The sequence below is a fragment of the Ornithodoros turicata genome, chromosome 9 (genome assembly GCF_037126465.1).
Source record: "Ornithodoros turicata isolate Travis chromosome 9, ASM3712646v1, whole genome shotgun sequence".
NCBI lineage: Eukaryota > Metazoa > Arthropoda > Arachnida > Ixodida > Argasidae > Ornithodoros > Ornithodoros turicata.
In genome coordinates, this window is record NC_088209.1 from 22,023,193 (window position 1) to 22,044,804 (window position 21,612).

A 21,612-nucleotide genomic window follows, 5' to 3' on the forward strand; every position below is an offset into this window, starting at 1 on the left:
CTTCTTTTTATGAAGAGGAGATAAAAAAGCTACCCACCCACAGGGAAAAATGCATTTCTACATCGGGAAATAATGTAGAAAAATAATGCACACTTGCTTTATTTCTTACTACAAATAATATAAAATGAAAGTCTCGTTTATATTTGATCCACCCTCGTAGGTGGCGTTGACAGTACGAAGCCGTCGACTGGTTTCGAGATTAGACTTGTATTACACTGTGAGTTAGGTGTAGGCGTAAACTGTTAGGCTACTGAACTTCGTTGTTTTGCAAAAGGAAACAAGAAACACACAACCGCATGTTCACGTTCAGCTTTTCAGTGACGCATAAGCATGGGCTGCTGCAGTTCTGCCAAAGTCACGAAGGCGCGCCATTAAGATAAAGGTTGTCGAGAAAATAATAATAATAATAATAATGGTGTCGTGACTTTACACGTAAGGTTTGTCTGCCTGGGGTTGGTCGAGAGTTGGTTTTGAGATGTGATAAAGCATAATCCGCCGGGAAGGTGGCTTTACTGCTTTACATATGAGAAAACGAAACTGAAGCTGCTGACTGTGATGTAACGTCAGCGGAGCCACTGGCTACATAATTCAATTATGTTATGAATAATTGGCTGCAGCCTTAGCTGAAAGATTTTGTAAAGCGACTGCGAGCATCGTTAAAAACCACGCGCGTCTGCGACGGCATTCTGTCCGCTGATGGCAAGCGCAAGACCTCGCGGCAGCTGCCCGCTCGACAGAGCAGTGCTTTTTTTCGACGAGCGTTTAGTGCTATCTCCTGGATATCCCGGTGTACATAGTAAATACTCTGCTGCACGCGTGCCCCATATCACGCGATCCAACGGAGCCTGTGTTTTGACGAGCTATACGAGACAGGTGTTGAGGTTGGCTGCGGCATGGCAGCAGCCAAAAGGTTCTGGCGCACGCGCGCATACACAAGAAAAAAGCGGCAGCAAATACACGTCGAACGGATAAGTGAGGAAATTTGTCACACGAGAAAAATACAGGTAGCATTTTACCTATGTAAGGAAGTCCGTTATACCTCCTCCACGGCTTCGGGTAAACCTGTTGACAGTGTACCTGCGGATGGAAACAGACCATATTTGACAATGTACAGCTCGCGTCACTGTTAACTTGAACAACGCTCCAGCCTGCGGAGCGGGGGGAGAGAAAACCCTGGCAGCGCCTAGCAGAGAACGACGCCTTCATAATGAGGGTCCCCCTCTAACTGGAATGGAATGACCCCAACACCCTCCATCGTTATTTCTTGTAAGCACCACCAGGATCCGCAGGCGTTCAAGTTAACTCTGATGCGAGCTGTACTAATACGACCGTAACGTTTCGACCGATATGTTGTTTGCGCCGATCTCTGCGCAGGGGAGAAGGTAAAGTTTGGAGAAACCACGTGTCGAACGAATCTGTCCACTCACAAAGCAGCTAGCAATAAGGAGGCATCCGTAGACTGGCGGAGGGGTCTACGGAAGGAGCCACACGTGCGCTTCACGTCGAGATGTTGCCCCCTTGTTCGGGAGAGGGACCAATGAGGTCGCTCCACGGGAAATAGGAGAAAGAGGGAAGCTGGGGAGCTGCGCAGATAGCAAACATACTTGCTTAGCGTTCGTGTTTCTGTTCTTCTTGTGGAACGATTGCGCTTCGATTGCCCAGCCTCGCTAGCTTCTGAGTTTCACCCGGCCAATATAGCGCCCAGTATATGTGCCTTTATGGGGCGCGACTCGTTTCAGAGTCAGAACGATAAAAAGGACTGCCAGGTACACAAAACACACGAGTAAAAACCGGGACTGGTGTACTTAAAAAGGGGGAAAAAGGGCGGGGAAACTATACTTGGCAGTATAGGATGAAGAGCGTCCGCTCGAAACGTCAAAGGTACTATAAAGCAGTCGAGGTGCAACCTCGTGTTCAAGGAGTAAAATGCCGCAAAATTTTCTCAGATAGACGTTATAGCTCCCGAAAAAATGCAAATTTAAGTTTACTGGCAACACTGTGGCGAAGCACACCGACGAAACGCCAAGTACGGCGGCGATAATGTCTCGCGCGCACGACTCTGGGCCAAACAGAGCGACGTACGATAGCAGCGCCACGGTGCTGAAACAAGGCCCAGGTATAGACGTTTAGCTACTGAGTGCAAGATTCGACTTTTGTTTATTTTCTTTCACACAAATTACATTTTCTCAAAAGGTAGTATTTGCAAATCCCAACAGGTAATATCTGTTTATCGGTCTCCTTGTTTACAGGGTAGCTTGATAAATTGAGGACTTCTTCCCACCAGGCGTCGCCCCGACATTCTTGACTTCGTTTTTATTTACCAATTTAAAATACTTCGAGTAAACTCCTGCGCATATTACTTGTTGTGCTGAACCTTTGAGTCTAGCACTCTCACGTCATGCTGATTGCATAGGTTCGACCTCGACTGCTTTATAGTACCTTTAAGTATAGTTCCCCCCTTTTTTCCCCTCGTTTCAGAGTCGATTGGGTTGTCCACACATTTTTTAAATCCTATGGCGCCGCGAAGAATTATTCAGTGTGCGGGAAATATGTCTTTGCTAATAAATTTCAGTGTTTTTTTTTTTTTTTTTTTGCTTTCCTACGGCGCTCAGAAGACAAAAGATAGCATATCCCGCTTCTGTCATTCTATTTTGACATATATGGTTTACGTCTTTCTGATTGTTTATATGCGTCACCGTTACGGTTTACTGTAGGGTCAAATTAATTAAATTGATACAATTAATATTTCAGTTATTAATTACATGATTACGTTTAACATTGAGTGATAAATGCAAAGAAAACACGGACGGACACCGCTTATCACCATGTTACTTAACCAACACGCTCTATACATCTTCTCGCGCTTCTATGATTACATTTAATTCATTTATCTCTAATTTTAACTTATTTAACTTATTAATTAAACTAAATTAAAAGTCACTAAAGTTATGCATCCAAAACCTCGTGTACCTCTCCGACGGAGAGAACACCCCCAAGCGCCGAAAACAAAGACACCTCAAACGAAAATTCTAATCTCATTAAAAGCGCTAGAAAACTAATCACCCAAATCAGCGCACCCAACACCCATTCTCTAAGTCGGAATCATATCTGAAATCAGTATCACCCAGCAGCATCTCATTTACAATGAGCTAACGATCTCCAGTATAAGACATTTTAATTTTTTAGCTGTCGTTAATCGAGGAGACTGGCTAAGAACTTCGGTTTCGAGCCAGGTTCAAGGCGAGACATAGTCACGTAGCAGGTACAGAACACACAGCAATAGCAGGGTATAGTAATATAGTCCTCCTGTAGACCGTGGTTGGACAAACAACGATGGAACTGTTTTTGTATTGTTAGTGTATTTACCATAAGGTGAACGTAAACTTATCTTTTTGAGATGCATTGTATTGCTGGTACCTTGTAGACCTTGTTATTAATAGTATTAACCCTCATAATTGTAGCCCTTATGAACTTATCAAATTGTAACCCTTGAGTTGAGTTGAGTTGATAGGAAAAAGAAAAAAAAAATCCCTTGTATGCTCATTGCCGCTATGCATTTGTGTATGCACTATCTGTGAAAATAAAACCAATCAATCAAAGGAGCAATAAAGTTTATAAGTTCTCCTCGCCAAATGATAGATGCTGTTACCTCGACATTAATACTAAAGGACTCGTCCTTACGTCGTTCGTGCAGAGGAAACCACAATTTACGTTTCGCCCCTTCTCGCCCTCTCCTTCTCAAGAAGGGCGACAATGCGCAGAGGCCTGGGATTGGTTTCCTGAAACCATCTCACGCGACGATTGGACAAATCGTTTGAGGAGACCAATGAGAGCCCGCTCCGCACTGTCACTCTCCTTGAGAAGAAGAGGGAAACGGAAAGCGTAAATTGCAGTTTCTCTCGCTCATAACTCGCGAAGTACCCAACGGATGAATCCCGTTCCTTTTACATTTGTCTCAACGTAACGTCATCTTTCATTTCGCGAGGATAAATTTGTGCATTTTAGTGCCTCTTTAACTTCGACTCACCTCTCTGCTCGTTGCTCCGAAGATCACTAGTAAAACCGCAACTTTGTACCAGAACATCGTGGCAGCAGGCCCCTTGCTGCAGCTTGGACGCTAACTTTGGGTGTTCCAGCTAACACCAAACAACCGAACAGCGGTAAATCTGTCCCGAACAATCAATGATTCGAACGTGCACAGCTCATATTGGCAAATAGTCACCTCTGGGTTCGTTCTTGAGTTACTTCCGCTGTAAGTGCAACGTTCTGTCCAACTGAAGCACTACAAAGCGGTATCTGTCTAGGGTTACGAAGCATTTTGCGTACGGAAGCGAAACTTAATGTCAGCAACATTTTTCTTATCGCTGAAAGCGTCGCCTTTCAGGTTGAGACCTTGTCTCCAGAGGAGCTGTTGAGACTGCGAGAGAAGGCCACTCGATAGGCTGTTTTATTAGAAGGGAATCGTTTCTTTGGCGGGCTCTTTTGCGCGGGGAGCCCTATATAAAAAAAAGGGCTTCGTGTTCTCGATATTTACCGATAACTGACCAGAACATTCTGCTTGGAATATCTTATGTGCTGGCGAGTACACTGATAACTTCCAGCATAGCTGCGTCAGTTATCATCACAAGATGAAGCTCTTCCAGCAAAGGGAACTACTACGATAACTTGTTGTCCAGAAGGCGCATCGCGACGCAAATGAAACCAGGATAGTCATAGGGGCGATGATATTGTGATTTTTTTTTTTTTTGAAATATCTATTATTGTTATGATGTAGTTATGCAGCATAATGCGACGATCTCGCATATTACAGCATGTAATTGCAGTAACACACTGTAATAGGTACTATAAGATGGTCGATCTCGCTTTTATTGCTTGTTTTTTCCTTCGCCAACATCAACATCATGGTTGACAGATGTAGTAGCGACAGTGTTAGACTATACAGAGAGGGCTCAATGACCAACATACGTATTGTATGACGTCACCTTTTTGAATGTGTGAGTAACTCAGTTTCATTCTTCCAAGTTCATTCCTTGTGTGATTCCGAGACACGCTGTTCCGCAGCAGAAATAAAGTCATAATAAAAGAAGTCGAAACGCAAGACAATCTCTCACCACCATCACAGCACATCACCATCTCTCATTCTGAAAGCGCTAACAAGGGGCACACTGTGATTTTAGTGTCCCTTTTTCGCGCTTTTATTATGAGTGTGCAATATCAAGAAGCACAAAGACCGTTTTAGTACAAGTCAATTGGTACCGACTTAACTTATTTGTCTTAACTTGTCCGACTTAACTTGTCTAAACTTACTTTATTATATTCGCTATGCTCGTGGGAAGCAGCCTGATTGACATCAGGAAGGGAACTCCCGAGTACGTGATGAAATAAAAGACATCCCGAAAGGCAGAAAGTTTTTTTTTTTTTTGTTGTTGTTGTTGTTGTTTACACTGGATCTCTTCGCTACGCTTTAACGTACACTTTCATCTGCAATCTACACTGTCTTATGTCTTTGTCTCGTGATTTATTATTATGACATAATACAAAACGTCTCGCAAAGTAACAAGACCCACATGTTTTCATAGGTAGGATGGCATTCACGAGAGCAGTTCAGAAAACACGATAAGTAAGTCGCTCTGTTTGCTTCAAGTGGCTGACATCATATGTTGTCGAACTGCGATTAGGCAGCTAGTCCATTATCGCATCGTTTTCGCATAGAACCCTTCCAATGCACTAAAAATTTCTTTTCATGAGTTTTAGGAGATTAGCAACAATACGCATGAAAACGATACGACAAAGAAAGCTGTGAAATCATACACCGTATCGACGTGATGTCGTCTACTGCAAAGGAATAATGCGATTCTTACTTTATTTACTGTATTTATTTTCTACCTAAAAGCGTATCAGTCCCAGAGTAACCGAACGGAGGAAAGACAGGTGTTCTCTGCGAGGGTATGCTCAGCACACCCTCTCTCGTCACGTGATCGAGCTATGAGCTCTCGCTCAGGTGAATCCGATGTGAAAGGGCTCGTCTATACTGCCGTCCCGCTCTGATCGAAGGCAGCAGCCACATCCTCCCCATGAATGGTCCTTTCTCTCATGCGGCGCCATGCGCGAGCCCCGAGCTTCGTGCCGTACCAGGACAGGATCCTAGCGGTGGACCTGCCGGCGCGCGGATGGAGCCTCCTGGCACGCGGCATCCAAAATGCGCCCGTTGCCGGAACCATGGCAGGGCTCGGCCTGTCAGGGGACACAAACGCTTTTGTCCCTATAGGAATTGCATGTGCGAGAAGTGCGAACTGATCGCCGAGAGGCAGCGAGTCATGGCAAAGCAAGTGGCACTTAGAAGGTGAGCTCAGATCTTTTGCTTGGTCGCGGGGATGTGGACGAAAAAAGGTTGAGTGTGGGTAACTAACAAGCAATGATATTCAAAAAACGAGTAATTGTAGTTTATTTGGAAGTTAAATGCGTTCCCAGAACCATCAGTCCCTTCGAGGACTAAATGTACGGAAACTTCGTGCGGAGTTTAGGGATTATTTCCAGTGCTGGCGAGTAAATTTCAGGGTCAGTGCACTAAGACGGGGAGTAACGGCAATCTAAGTGACTATAATGAGTGCCGTTATTTCTCCCCCAACTTGCTCCTTTTTGTAGCTTTTTTTTTTTCAGGTTTTTAGCTCGGGTCTTCCTCTTCATCATGTGTCACTAGGTGGCTTGCGCTTTCTTTCCATAAGACAGTGTCTTACTTGTCAGTCATTACTTGTGTCTTACTTGTCAGTACTCGCTCGCATTTTCTTCACCCTAAACGTTATCCGCGCACGCATCTTCTCTGCTCTGTACCTGGCTGCAAGCATATTTGAAGTACGCGAAACAAAAAAGAAGAACTAAGAAAATGTTGACTGGAGACAATTGGAAACACTGATCCGTAAAAAAAAAAAGAAAAAAGACAAGTTGCTGCCCATTAGCGCTATCGTAGTATTGTGTCCCGTTCTTTCTTTCTTTCTATTGCTTTTTTTTTGTGTGTGTATGTGTGTGTCTTAGCCAGGTTTTGGAGAAATTCTTTCCGTTCCTCATTTTTGCACCCGCTTCCGTACAAACCATTTACCTTCGTTTCCTCTATTGGTCCTGAGAAAATGCCCGGCGACAAAAATGCTATAAAGAAATGTAGGGCGTACATCTACGTTGTGCCAGCCCATAATTAAAGAGGGAGAAAAAAATGCAATAAAAATTGACATTGCAATCACGCAATGTTGCGTTCCGGAAACGAATGCGAAATAATGCTTTGGAGAATATACATGAGTAAACCTGTAGCAGACGACACAGATGGCGTGCGTACGTAAGGGATAGCGTGGTGGTTCTGCGCAAAGCGCAAAGCTCTATGTTTTGCGCATGCGCAGAACCACCAACGCTATCCCTTACGTACACAAAGGCGATAGCGTACGGTATACTAAAAGTCACTAATAACAACAGAGTACGCGGCAAGGACTCACAGGGCACAGATTCGTATTCTCCACTCTAAAGAACCGTTAAAGAAATTCATCTACACACCGACCACTGTAGCTTTGCTCATGATCACCATGCTCATGCTTAAGCCGTGAATTCTCATTATCTGAAACAGAGCTTTCCTACACATCACTCTCAAGGCCAGTAACTGCGGAGAAAAATACCGTTATCAATCCTGATCTGAGGAAGGGGCGTTGCGTAGGCTTTCCCATCACAATAAACATTAAATGCAAAGCTTAAAAAAAATAAAATAAGAAGAGGAAAGCCGTGTGCGTTCCCACTTTCGGCAAACCGAACCAAGAATGTGTTGTTCCGTTTTCGTTCAGAATATATCTAAAAACCAGTTCGAAACATCTCTGGAAAGTACAGAGGTACGTCACTGTGTATTACGAGTATCAACAGACTCGAACTGTAAGCGTGTGAAGTTTGATAAAAATTGTGTGATCAAGAGCAAATGATTTTGTTGCAAAACAACCTGCTCATTCTTTTCGTGAGCGTGTCGTTTGACAGCCGTCGCTTTTCCTTTTCAACTCCGTGTTTGCGCCGCGAAGCAACTGCAGCTATGAGCGGTGTACAGATGTGGGCAGATGGAGTCAGGACAGCAGGAAGGAGCGGGAGACAGGGGGCTTAGTATGCGTCCTGGACAGACTTCGTTAGGAACTGTGCCGACATTCGTCTGCCGCAGCTTTTCGGGAGCCGAATTTAGGATTTAAGTCATTTATAACAAACCAACTACGGAGAACTTCGAAATTATGAGGAAATATTAAATTCCGGTTTTCATCCTAGGAATTTGCCAGAAAGTAAACTCCGAAAACGTGAAACCCTCTAACTTACAGCTACGTAAGGAGCAGGACACTATTAGTCTATAGACACGGTCATGTGAATTTTCACACGGCTTCATGCAGTACGCTTTGCTTATCAGTAGGCTATACAATGAATAACCATTCTTGACAAATTCCTTGAGTTCTGCTCAATACCAAATTTTGAATTTTATCACGATTGCCTTTTGCGACGATGCCATGTCATTGCCACCACGTCATCTGTTACTTTCCTTGTTTGGGCAAGTGAATTTTTACACACACACGTACACACAGAAAGGGAGAGGTAGAGAGAGAAAGAGGGTTGAGAAGAAGACTACAGATTAGATTAGTAGACTAGTACTAGATTAGATAAGACAGACAAAAGATTAAATAAATTTGTGCATTTTGCAGCACGTCGTTGTAGTCTGATTTTGCGTCTTGCTTAATGTTGATTGATAATAATAATAATAACATAACAATGAAACAGTTTCAAAGTAATCGATTAGATCTGATTAGATCGGCATTTTTACAAAACAGACCACGTTTCCGCCTCCCCGCCCAAATTTTAGAACACTGTTGCCTTAAAAAAATATGTGTAGTTTGGTGTGGTGAATATACTTTAGGGTGAAGTGGGTGTCCCTCACCTGTTACCACTGACGAAATCTTACCATCACAACTATCAATTGAAAATCCTGCACAAATCTCGTTGTTCACTGCCGTCGGTACCAAGCCGCAGCGGGTAATGTTAAACTGGCTTGCTACTTTGGTGGTTACTGTTGGTCAAGGTGACACTTTTTCCCAGACCCTTTCGCACATGCGAAATGAATTGGTAAACAGCCAATGATATTCAAGCAATCTGTATTTAGATTCAAGGCTATTTCCTCTAGCAACATGTACAATCTTGATATCTTTGATTTTGAAAGAAAAAAAAAGTAATTTTAACGCAGGCCTAAAACAGACAGATTGTTTACTAGCCCGTTAGTTATTGGTGAAATCGAATATTTTAGGTTATCAAGGGGTATATCGTGGCGCAAAATTAAAAATATCAGTAAAAAACATTTCGAATTGAAATGTCCTGTACAATTTTAATGCCGAAACTGGTGTAAGAGGAACAAGAACAAAGAGGAGGATAGGAAAAAAATAAAGTACTAAGTAACCTAGTTGGTTCAAGGTATATGACTGGATAACAAGCTACACGCCAGGGAACGTTACATCTGGTCTAGGTGGTGGTGGTGGTTGTGACGAGACCGGCTTGCTGTTGCTGGCCTCGCCTATGTGGGCAGCGTGAGGACTGCAGCCAGGATGATGATGATGATGATGATTCAGGTTTCAACGGCGCATCAGGTACTCAGGCCATAATGTAGCCGCAGGATGAGATAATGTGACAGATGTTGGAATGATCACGGCCATAAGCTAATACGTAGAAGGTCCCTGCCAGGATTGGTGAGAAGTTTGAGCAAAGAAACTTATAGTCTCATTGTCTTCGGGCGAGTCCAGGCTCCTGGAGAAAGCAGAGTAGGCTGCGAGTTTTTGAGTGTCTTTCCGTGAAAAGGGCCTGGGGATGAATCATGAAGGACATCATCCAGCGTACAATTCCTACAGTGCATAGTTGGACGCAGCCGCAGTTAGATCACCAATAGGAACCAGAAGCAGTTCGAATAATGTGCCGTTGATTACGGTGATGTATACTAGCTACAATGAAAATAAATGTATTTTAAATGTATGCAGTTTCCCAACATATGTTCGCGTTGCTTAAACAGGTGTGGTGCGTTGACGTTTCCCTTTTTCCCGAGCGCACACGTCCATATTACGAGGGGTGTTCAAGTCAAACCGGGACTTTTCATTTTTCGCAAAAAACTAGAATGAACTTACAGGCGAGAAATTAGTTTTATTTTTGAACGTAATCTCCAGCCGCACTAATGCACTTGTCCCAGCGTTTCACGAGGGCTTGGGTGCCAGCAGCGTAGAAATCCTTACCGGCGCGTAGCAGCCATGATCGGACCGCATTTTTGACCTCGTCGTCGCAGCTGAAGTGGCGGCCCCCAAGGAACGCCTTCAGTGGCACGAAGAGATGGAAATCGCTGGGGGCGAGGTCTGGACTGTAAGGGGGATGTGGCAGCAACTCCCAGCCAAGTCCCTGTAAGGTGCGTGTCGTGAGATGCGCGGTATGCGGGCGTGCATCGTCCTGTAGGAGGAGGACTCCTTAGGTGATGAGGCCCGGCAGCTTTTACTTCAGCGCCTTATGCCCATCCCTGAGAACCTGGCAGTAATATGCACTATTGATGGTGGTACCATTGGGCAGAAAACCAACATGAACAACGCCAGCCTTGTCCCAGAAAACCGTGGCCATGACCTTACCCGCAGACGGGGTGCTTCGGAACTTCTTGGGAGCTGGCGAGCCCGGATGCTTCTACTGTTTTTATGTGCGTTTAGACTCAGGAGTGAAATGGTGCACCCGCGTTTCATCGCACATGATGATCCGATCAATGAACGGCTGTCCTTCAGTGTCGAAAGGCTGTCGGGGCTAAGTGTATCGTGGCCATACTGAGCCTGAAGTCTTGTGTGAATTTCAGATGACTTTACGCCTTTATTCACGAGAAACTTCATGACAATTCGCTGTTCGATGTGCGCGCTCACCTCGTTGTCGGCCATCTTGTCCAGCACGTGTCTTCTGTTTTGCACAAGCTTTGGACCACCACGTGGTGAACGCGGAGGCCTGTCGCGTGTGAAAATGACGAAAAAGAAGTAGCGCGATCCATTTATACACTCAGGAGACAGAAAGTTAAGAAAGTCCCGGTTTGACTTGAACACTGTCGTATTTATGCCCCTGCCACACGCACAGTCTTCAATCATCATTGAAACCAATGACCATTGAACATTCGCGTAGCGCCGCCAAGCGTGTAACGTGTTAACTTCTCAAAGAGCATTGGATCTAATGTTATTTGATAAGTTGACACGTTAGACGAGTGGTGGCGCCACGCGCAAGTTGGTTTCAACGATTATTGGAGATTGCCCGTGTGACACGGGTATTAGTTTTTTTCAACATATACCGGTACATTTACTGCCGAGCAAGTGACACGTTTCACTACACATGGTTTCCCGACGAGTTGACGCCTATAGAAACGTGAAAATCACTGAAATGTCATCCTCACGGTGCAGAGCTCAAGCCCAAGATGAGGCCCTGGCAAACAGATCGACAACGGCCGAAAACCTCAATGCCCATTCCAGGTCGTGCATGACCCCGTCGCAATCGAGCGATATAAGGGGGTCCTTCGCTTGGTCTGCTTTTCAACCCGCTGCCCAACCCCTGTACATCTCATCGTCCTACTCGGCCGTTGGTGAGTAGATTCATAAGGCGTCGAACACCGCTACACTAAATCAGCTGCACAAAAAGCCTTCTCGTCTTGTATGTATTCTATGAGTATTTACACAATGTACAGCTCGCACCAGAGTTAACCTGAACGCCATTCTGGTCCCCTGCTGGTGCTTGGAAGAAATAACGGCGGAGGGTGTTTGGGTCATCTCATTTCAGTTACCGTGTATATTCGCACAAGCGACATTCCCCGCAGAAGCGGAAGCCGCAAAAAACGTCATAGCTTTCTGAGCGCGAGCTCTCAACGTCCAGTGTTGACGTACACTCCTAACCGTGGGGAATATCGTGCGACACAGTCACAAGATATTCTGTAGCAGACGACAGGAAAGACGCTGACGGTGTCGTTTGCTAAGTGCGCAGTACGCCACTCTCTATATTCCGCACCGTGTGAATGCTCAACCTAACACGGGACGTCTCTGTGAGCACTGTTTTCGCCTTTTCTTCCACTAGAATCTTCCGTGAGGATGTCGTTCGTGTGAATACACAGTTAAAGGGGTGTCCACCGTTATGAAGACGTTGTCTTCTGCTATGCGCTGCCAGGGTGGCTCCCTTTCCGCTTCGCAGGCTGAAGCGGCGTTCAAGTTAACTTCGACGCGAGCTGTACGTGTGTATGCATTCTCTTGTGTACTCATATACATTCACTTCACATCACACCTGATGCGTGCACGTTGCGGAGACTGGCCACCAGAGTGAAAGAAAGCGCGCATCGCGCAGGAGGAGGAGGAGGAGGAGTGTCGTTGGGAGGGACCCGAGAGGTCTGCCTGCCTGATTAGGCGGCATGTTTCTCGGGAAGGGAAAGGTGGTGGAGAGGAGGAGAGGAAAGGGTGAAGTGGAAGACCGAGCGGAATCCGCTCGGGGGGAGGATAGCTGCGTCCATGGGCCGACTTCAGGGGAACTGTGCCGGCATACGCCTATTACACATCTGAGGGAAACCCAGGAAAAACCCCAGACGGCACAGCCGGCCCGCGGATTCGAACCGCGGACCTCCCAGTCTCCAAGCGCACGCGTTACCGCTGCGTCACCGGAGCTGGTGCGCATCGCGCAGGCTCTCCATAGACGTGCATTCCCTTAGCTGTGACGTCACCGAACATCAATGTCAATGATATTATCATCATAGGAATGCAAGGGGGAGGGAGTGGGAATTCAGAGAGCAAAGTGTAGAGCTAAGTTAGAGCCCTCTCCCACTTGTGCCGTGGGAGGGGCGGTCTTAAGGAAATTTCGTGCTTTGCGGCACAGCATCATCCAGGTGATAGGGTTTTTACATAGGGAACACAGCCGTATGGGGGGGGGGGGGGCGGTGCCCCCCCCCGCCCCTCCTTAAAACCGCCCCTGTCGGAGCCGTTGCATCTGGTCCTGCACCAACGTCAGACCCAACTTTGAACCGAATACGTGCGTGACAACTTTCGATGCGTTCATCGCTCTGCTATGTCGTTTGTTGTAGCTGTTCTACGAATTAGAAGCGTTTCGGACTCATTTGTCATCTGACCTTCTGTGAACGTGCGTTTTCAGTTTCATAGGTAGTATTTCGTCGTAGCTTCCTACAAAATGAGTGAACGTGCCAATCAATAAAAACTGAATTTGCTTCGTTTTCGCATTAGGACAGCAACACCCCAACGTCTGTTCCCTATAATATGATGTTCAAGCATTTTTTGCTCGCTTCATGATAATTTCGGCACCAGATAATCCTCATAAACTTATCACGCTGCTTCGGAAATCTTGTGCTTCATCTTGCTACGCCATGAGTGAGTGATAATACCGTACCACATAACTACGTCGCTGCACAAACTAGATAGATAGATAGATATACTAGTAGAAGGGAAAAAGAAATGAAGTTGTTTGCGGTATAGCGCAATCCATTTGGTTGTTAATCAGAGAGTCCTTTATTCTATTCGTGCTGAAAGCTTGTGCAGCAGTACCTACAGAGCATGCGTTCAACCTTCTTATTTTACGAGGTAACCTGGCCACACGGTAAATACGATATTCTTTGAGCCATTCATATGTGTCTAATAGCCATACGAGCCTGTCACAAGGTATCGAAATGCACGTGCGTCTCTGCTGCGAATGCGTGCCAGGGAAGCAAACGGCATGACTCCCGGTTATTCATGTCCCCTCAGCGAAAAGCATGCTTCTCGGCATTCCAACAGCGAGAGTAACCCTGTATATTGGAGCACATTGTACACACGCGCATGATGCGGAAAGAAAATATCTCGTTTCAGTCACGGTATTTAAAGGAAATGCCAAAGCCATGTATGGCTGTCTTTCAGATCACAGAAACGTGCTTCGTTGATGAACTTCGCGTTCCTCACGGGTATGACAAAGCCGTGTAAGTAACGAGTGTTGGAAGCCACGTACCGTTTTTACCAACAACGCCAGACTGCATTTATAATAAAGTAGGCAAAGCATGGTTACATTTGTTTGTGACTATCAGCACTCTTTGCGGCGAGCAGGTGCTGTGTCTGTTGTGATACTATCTCCGAAATGGCGTCGCATGTGGTGACGCCCTGCTTTTAAGGTATGCGAAAACCAGCAGCGTTCACTTTTCGGTGGCTGTTCCAAGGTCACGGCAATGAATTCGAGTCCTGCCACCATTGTCGTTGTTGCACCGTTGTTGTGCTGCATGAGATTTTCCCTGGGTTTTGCCCAAAGACCCATTACCCATCAGGAAACATGCCCCGCTCTTGCTGCTATACGATACGCTACAGAAATGTCTATACTCCGGACAACATAAGAGCTACAGTGACATATGTATATCTCCGCCAGCGCAGAATATAGTCCGCACATTGGGGGTGGCGCATACGAGAAGGTAACGGACGCCAGGCAGACGGGAAGCTGACGCACATGATTTGTAATGCAAATATTTTATGTTGCACTATATTTTACACGTTGTGTCTCGGGGGCGTCATGCGCCCGCCAGAGCCAATTACAGACGTCGTTAGATTGGTGGGTGGAGCTGACCTGTAGGAGTTAAAATAACTCTGCTGCTGTACCGAGGATGTTGATGCCTGTGTGGTGTTCACAAGATAAGGACGGGGGGGGGGGGGGCGTGAAATAAGAATGGATATTAACACGGCTTGTATCATTTAAGGGATATAAGGGCAAAAGTTCGTCACCTTCTTATCAAGATCCCATAAGTCCTTCTCAGACTGCTTGGGCTCCAACCCCGTGAACGTTGCACTTCTATATCCGTGAAAAAAATCTGCTTTAACAGACGTCAGCAGTTCCTTACTAAATTTGCCACAATCAACAACAACATTATTCAACAGCCACTCGTCAAGTAGTCAAGTGAGAAAGGGGGTGTATGCTTATTCCAAGAAAAGAGAAGAAACAGAGAAAGGTGTGAGGAAGGATAAAATAATGACGAGTGTTCTATGTAGCCGCCACTCTTTCACCAGTAGAGCGCGGATTTTCATGCTAATACATGTTTCTTTTTTTTTTTTCCTCGGTAATGGTATCGTATCTGGGACGATGAAAAAAAGAAAAAAAAACCTTTGGCCTTGATTTGCAGCCGATTGGAAAGGTTCTATTTTGCATATAAATGCATGTTTTGCACGTAGCGGCATACGCAGGTTGCGGCTTAAAAGAAATGGAGCTGCAGGTGCCCACCAGGGGAGACCACATAGCTCCAGACACCATCCAGTTAGATGAAGAAGAGAATGAAGCGGCATATTCCGCACGGAAATGCATGTATACAGCATATTTTGTCATATGGCCAGGTGTGAGTGTTTTCGCCGTCTTCTTACTGTTATTTATTTATTTATTTTTATTTTTTTTTCTCTTGGAAGGTCTTGGGGAAAGCATTGGCTCCTCTTTCACAAAAATCATTGTCAAAATTGAGTATTTTCGACGTTTCGGATGGGCGTGATGTTCAGCATCCACCTTGGCTGCTCCACTGCGCTAAATACGTAGATCGAGCATCAAAGCAGTGCCAAGTGCATGGTATCCAAGAGTCGCTCAAGACTCGCGCCCTCGCATAGCGTCGGAATATATACATTCGCTGCGCGTGCATGGTTGGTGGGCTGTACTTCGCCTTTGCCACTGCGTTACAAAAGCGGGTGACGTTTGCTTTTTAACCTACACTGTAGGTCAGTGCCGAAAGTAAAAGCCCTTAGCTGCATAATTTATATCTGTTGCACACGTATTTTTTGTTGGATGCTCCTGAACGAAGGCGGCTTTATTTAACCGTGTGATCCCCAATAAAACGCTGAAATTTTGTCAAATATGCATTCGAAGCGTTGCTTTCATACCAAGAACAAGGGAAGACACTACATATATTCAGGAATTTTACTGCATATTTCGAGTATTTGTAGGGCATAGTTGCATGCATATTTCGGGAGCCTTTAGTGCATAATATATATTTATCCGAGCTCGAGTTCATCCGCATCATTTAAATCACACGCAGCTGATTTTAGTGTTATATCAGTCATTGTGATTTATGTTTCCCAGTCTCACGAGCAGTATGTGCAACGCAAAAATGTGCCAGTTGTGATTTTGCTCTTATTTACGACCTACGAAGCTTCCTGGGACCAGTTCAGTGTTCGAAGGGGTGCACGACCTGGCTACCAACAGACACTTCCCGTGCGGGCTTACGCGAACAGTTACACAGATGGTGAAAATTGCAAAGCGCTCTACTTCAGCGGAAAAACAACAGGTGTGTTATGTGACCGCAGACGACACAGTTAGACTGTTTTTGTAAAATACTGGTCTGCGTTACTTGACTTCGTGCACCGTCTGACAGAACCTTTTATTTATTTATTTTTTTCGTGTTAGCACCGTGTAGCAACTGTGGCTATATGAGCGGCGTACAGATGTGGACAGATAGGGAGGGGACAGCAGGAAGGAGTGAGGGGGGACGGGGGATTAGTATGCGTCCTGGGCTGACTTCAGGTGGCACTGTGCCGACATTAGTCCGGAAAGTCTTCGGAAAACCCTGGGAAAACCTCAGACAGCACAGCCGGTGGTAGGATTCGAACCCACCGCCTCCCAGTCTCCAGCACGACCTTGGCTACCACCAACGGATCGGCCATGATGCCGCTGGTGCTCTGACAGAAAGCAATACTTTGTTGCACCAAGCTGCCTAGACGTCGAAACATTATATTGTCCTTGTAGTGCTGTTCTGCGACATATTCGATTCGTAGTATCATTATATCTACAGCATATATTTAAAAAAAAAACGACGAAATTTTTCTTACGTAAACAGATAACCAAAGAATCGCGAAGAATTTTCAAACCTGTTGGCAAATACCTTTTTTTCCCCTTATATGTTGTCGGCTGCATGATTACCTCGGATGTCTGATAATGCTGAAGACCATATTTCCAACTGATACTTGTGTTGTGAAACTGATACTTAAATTACCCAGTATGAAGTGTCTGCTCTGCTTCACGGATACGGCCTTTAGTGTTGTGTCGATATCTGTCGATTGAGAATGGACATTATGCACTATACCATCGATTGGTTCGCTCCTCTTGCGTCACACGTGATCGTATCTTCCTCCAGGGCTTACAGCCACCGACTGCAAGCAGGCGTGCGACGCGTTGCAGTCCTTGCTGAAAATTCTGCATCTTCCCAGTGATTCCAACCTGCTCGTCTACCTTTACGCATTACTCAAAGAATCAGACTTCAGTGCGGCTGCAACCTATGCAAAGATCGTTGAAGGTAAGGTCACTTTCGGCTGCGGGTCGCGCGAAGTTTCGAAGATAATGCCCCGTATCGGGTTTTTAATGCTCTCGCGCAGTATACCCTGCCGTATCTCTCGCAGCCTAATGGATTTCATATCTTTGTTGCTTGCACTTTATAATTATTTGTTCGTTTCAACGTATATGAAATGATGGGCGTATGATGAAACTTATCATTGTTTTTCTGCCGCAAAGTTCGTCTATACGTGCTCCACAGATTGAGCTGTTGTTTTATTGTTTAATCATCTCTGCGCACTGTTGGCAGTTGATTATAGTGTGCCTCTTACATATTTAATTCTAATATTCATGCATATCTTTTTCGACGTGATTGGAAGCTGTTTCCCGTCGTTCAGACGACGCCTGTGTGGTAAAAAGTCTCACGTGCCTCTGCATAGAAGGCAGAGGCTCAGATAAGAATTGCTAGCAGTAGCTGTGCCTTTCCGACAAAAAGAAAACGAAATGATTGCGTTGACGACTCTATTTGGGAACATTTGTATCTGCGCAGTTCTATCGATTTGGTAGTGTGGTTCAGAAGAGTCATGATAAGCAAGCTGCCGAAGGATTGTGTGATAAAGATTGAACGGTGTGAGGGTAATAACGACTTTATACCATTTCGAATATACTGCGAGATGGATTAAAAACAAGATTATTCGATATGCAGCAACTCAGCGCTGTATACAGTGAACGGACATGGAAATTAGCTTAATGGTTTGTACATACCATAAATTCCTGTACATTCTATACAGCCCAGTTTGCCGTTCAGTCCGTGGCATTCCAGGAGTCCCTAGTCACTGCCCCGAGGACATCAGCTGGGTCGTCATATTGGTCGCAACAAGTGACGTCAGCACTGGGATCGTCGACAGAAATCATGTGCTCCATGTTGACGAGATGCCCGTACCAACTGCCAGGTTATTCCAGCGATAGTTTGTCTTCGTTAAGGGCACTTGACGAAGTCAGCCGGGCACTACTGAAGCCGCATAAACCTCAGAGCCATAAGGAATCATTTTCCAAGTTTAGGTGGGTGCATCTTGTAGCTTGGTGGTTCTCAATCTTTGCGTACCGCAGCTACGCACTTTTTCTGTTTCCTAGTGTATGTTAGAGTTTTAGTGCATTATACGCTATCGCCTTTGCGTACGTAAGGGATAGTGTGTTGGTTCTGCGCAACGCACGAAGCTCTCTTTACGTCTTGCGCGTGCGCAGAACCACAAGCGCTATCTCGTACGTAACGTACGCTATCGCTTTTTGCACGCTCTAAGATAGAGTTGCCACCATTGCGCATGCACGTGGTAGCGTACGCAGGGACATCTTGCAAGCGAACGCTATTTTTTAAGGAATAACGCGCGTACGTTACAAGCTCTTGCGGGAGCATCCCACAGGACTTCGAACTGTTCCAGAGTAAACATGGCGACCATGCAGCAGCACTGCAGCAAGCACGAAGTTGGTTCAGCGCGGGCTACGACAACGGTGCGATATACAATATAACATCGAATATTACAAAAAAGAAATTCATGCATCTCGTTTAATAGCGTCCTCTCAGTTGTCATTACACTTCGGCTGTCTGTGTCGTACGACTCAGTTGCAGACGACTGCTTGCAGACGCTTGCATCGAGAGCGTTTGCGGTCGGGAGCCCGGAATGATAAAGCTTGCTCTTGCTCCGTCGGTCGTTGAACACGTAGCGTCTTATCGTAACGTTATGGTCCACGCAGATATTCTTTAACGTGTGATTTCTATGCTCCGTCTAATGTTCTTAGCGTGTTTTTCGTGTTTCAGGGACTGTCTGCAGCATAAGGTGAAAGACGATGACGAACGCCTTCTTGATGTCGAAAACGAAACTGATGACATCCGAGATTGGAGACCAAGTTCTAAAAATCGAGGAAACAGTTCTGAGGAAGACTCGGAACATTGCGGGTGTTTACCAACAGGATGAAGTAAGGAAGCAATTATTGATACTATAGAAGCAGCGGACAAACAAGTTGGGGTAAGACTGAAGTGGGCTAACGTAGCCCTAAGTGTGCAGGAGAGGTCCAAGCAACGAGCATCTGACAGGACAGGACTCGTGCACGACTTCCTGTTTGTGGTCCGTGGTCCAGCTGATGCTGCTCGCTTTAAGAATAATAGACATGCAATGTCCAAAGCAACGTAAGCTTACCAGTCTGTGTGTCCGGCTTTAGCAGTACACAATATACACAGTTACTACATACAGGAGATGCGTGTGCAAAAACGTGTATACTTCAGCGAAGAAACGTAATACCGTGCCCTTTTCTTAAGAATTTTGTATCGGATGTAGTGTTTTAGGCACACTAGATGTAGAGGTCGCATATCATAGTGAAGGAAGTTATGTGTGTGTATGTATAAGTTCTGAGGGGAATAAAGGAGGCTTTGACATGTTACAGTGAAAATGTGAAACTCTAACAGGTGCTTGTTTTCTTCTTTGCTCGCTACCATCTTCCCTTGAAGCAATAACGCCGATGTTACAATGGCAATGACGCGTACAACCAGCGTGAAACTTAACCGTATAACACGAGAGCGCGTGACATGCGCAGACGCCAACGCAGCGGATAGTGTTAGCCTCTGAGTTTGAGACTGCGTCCGACACATGTGTCCGGGACTGGGTTGAGGCACACACAGCCTCACGAGAGCGACTTCGCATTCTCGGTTGGGCGATTATCGCACCTAGTCTGCACCTAGTCTGCACCTAGTCTCAAGTGAACGCTCGCCGGAATGTTACGGTTACGTCTGACGGCGGCTGTATGTAGCCGGTATTGCTTTTTATACTTTACCCACGTGCTTTGAACTATACATTTTGTTCACAGCACCTCATAATCCGTTTTTTTCTAGAACAACAGAGCAGAAAGCAACAGAGAAGAAAGAAGCAAACAAGCTGGTGTAAGCTTGAAGATATCAACACGGTAGCATTCCCTTGAGACTCAGCTCTATACCTTCGAATACTGTCCTGACTGTCTACTTCATTCCTCGACACTTTTTCCTCAGGCTCATGGAAATGCTATTGTCACCGTATCTTTACCACAATGCAAAACGTCGATGATGAGTTGGTGGCCCATATCTCGCACCGCACCCTAGCGGTGAAACATCTCACGTCATATACACTATGTACTTGTTATTCATACACTAGATTCATGTCCAGTTGGCGAGTTGTCCACCACCGAGCATTGATGTCAGGACATGATGCTTCGCCAATCAGCATTTGTTTGTTAGCCCGTTGGACTCTTGGAATTATTAACCTTCCACTTTCCTTTAGACAAGCAGTCCTCAGGTCATGTAATCCGAGAGAAGCCGTGATCGTGCCATCACGACTTTGAGGAACCACAACGATAGACGTAACACTGTAGAAGTTGGTCAGGCGAACTAGATTGAACTGTTGGTGAACTCCAATCCAATTCCGATGTCAACGATGAGATATTGGACAACGGCTGGATACCAAGGCTGGCCGAGTGCGAGCCTTGTTTGCACCCAAGTTTCGCTTGAGTTTCGGAGCTCCGACAGTATGGTGTAAGAGGAACCCCGGCTGAGAGCCACTGCTTTAGACAGTGAGAAAATTACCGAGTCCAAGCTCAAATCCAGCCCCCTAACGCTCTGTCCTAACTGACTTCTCTCCTGTCTGTACGATGCAGGACTCTTACCTTACTCTGAAGTTCGTCGTTATGTATTCACCATACTACCGCTCGAAATGGGGTAGAGTGTCACAGGTTACGAGACATAGTCTACAATCACCAAAACAGAATTGCTGTTGTTGTCTTTCCTTTAGAATTAGTACTAGCAGATGTAGTCAAGCTACCAAATTGTGAAAAAAAAAAAAAAAAAGTTTAGGGAGGCCACCGGGCCGGCATTCTCTGAACACCTGGTAGGTAACCAACGGCGCGCCAGACGTCATAAACGAACCACCGGAGTCAAACGTTGCTCCACCTGCGCCTATTTCCCACTTCCCAGTCATGTGTGAAACACGTTAACGTGCCGTATTCAAAACAAAGCCTTATAAGTTGGCCGTAAATCGTTCCGACATGAGAATGCGACTGCAGCTTCGACAAGGCGTCAGTCCGTTCTGCATGGTCTCTGTGAACGACCGGAGTGATGGGGCCCGTGTCATAGGTCGTTGACTCCCTCTCCATTTAACCGCAGTACCCCTTGCAGCTCTTCTTGCAATTGAGTCTTATTTTTATAGGACCGACGGAGATGACCAACTTTCTCAGGACTTGCTTACAGACGACTCGGATTAGAAAGCTCATTTGTCATTGCAGACAGTTTCGCGTAGT

The 21,612-nt window shown here is 45.7% G+C and overlaps 2 protein-coding genes across 6 annotated transcripts in view; one reads left to right on the forward strand and one right to left on the reverse strand.

Moving 5' to 3' along the window:
- Positions 1–21,612, reverse strand: part of LOC135368338 (uncharacterized) — a 66,442-nt gene that overhangs the window by 14,177 nt on the left and 30,653 nt on the right. Inside the window, exons 1-3 of one of the 4 annotated variants that reach the window (XM_064601538.1) lie at positions 4,223–4,286; positions 4,028–4,166; positions 1,017–1,077 (exon numbers count right to left, since the gene is read on the reverse strand). The exons of 1 other annotated variant lie outside the window; for it this stretch is intronic. In XM_064601538.1, the coding sequence (XP_064457608.1) occupies positions 1,017–1,077; positions 4,028–4,084 (118 nt within the window). In that variant the 5' untranslated portion in view covers positions 4,085–4,166; positions 4,223–4,286. Of the gene's footprint in view, positions 1–1,016; positions 1,078–4,027; positions 4,288–21,612 lie in introns of those variants that run through there. 2 more of the 4 variants (XM_064601537.1, XM_064601539.1) reach the window with 2 other exon arrangements.
- On the forward strand, positions 5,981–20,231 carry LOC135368342 (doublesex- and mab-3-related transcription factor 1-like). Of its 2 annotated transcripts, XM_064601545.1 has the most exons (6): positions 5,981–6,343; positions 11,454–11,632; positions 17,162–17,320; positions 18,087–18,357; positions 19,112–19,269; positions 20,180–20,231. In XM_064601545.1, exons 1-5 carry the CDS (start codon positions 6,075–6,077, stop codon positions 19,266–19,268), a joined length of 1,035 nt encoding a protein of 344 aa, XP_064457615.1. In that variant the 5' UTR covers positions 5,981–6,074; the 3' UTR covers position 19,269; positions 20,180–20,231. The 2 variants fall into 2 exon arrangements, with proteins under 2 accessions (XP_064457615.1, XP_064457614.1); XM_064601544.1 differs by lacking the exon at positions 20,180–20,231 and having other exon boundaries at positions 5,982–6,343; positions 19,112–19,740.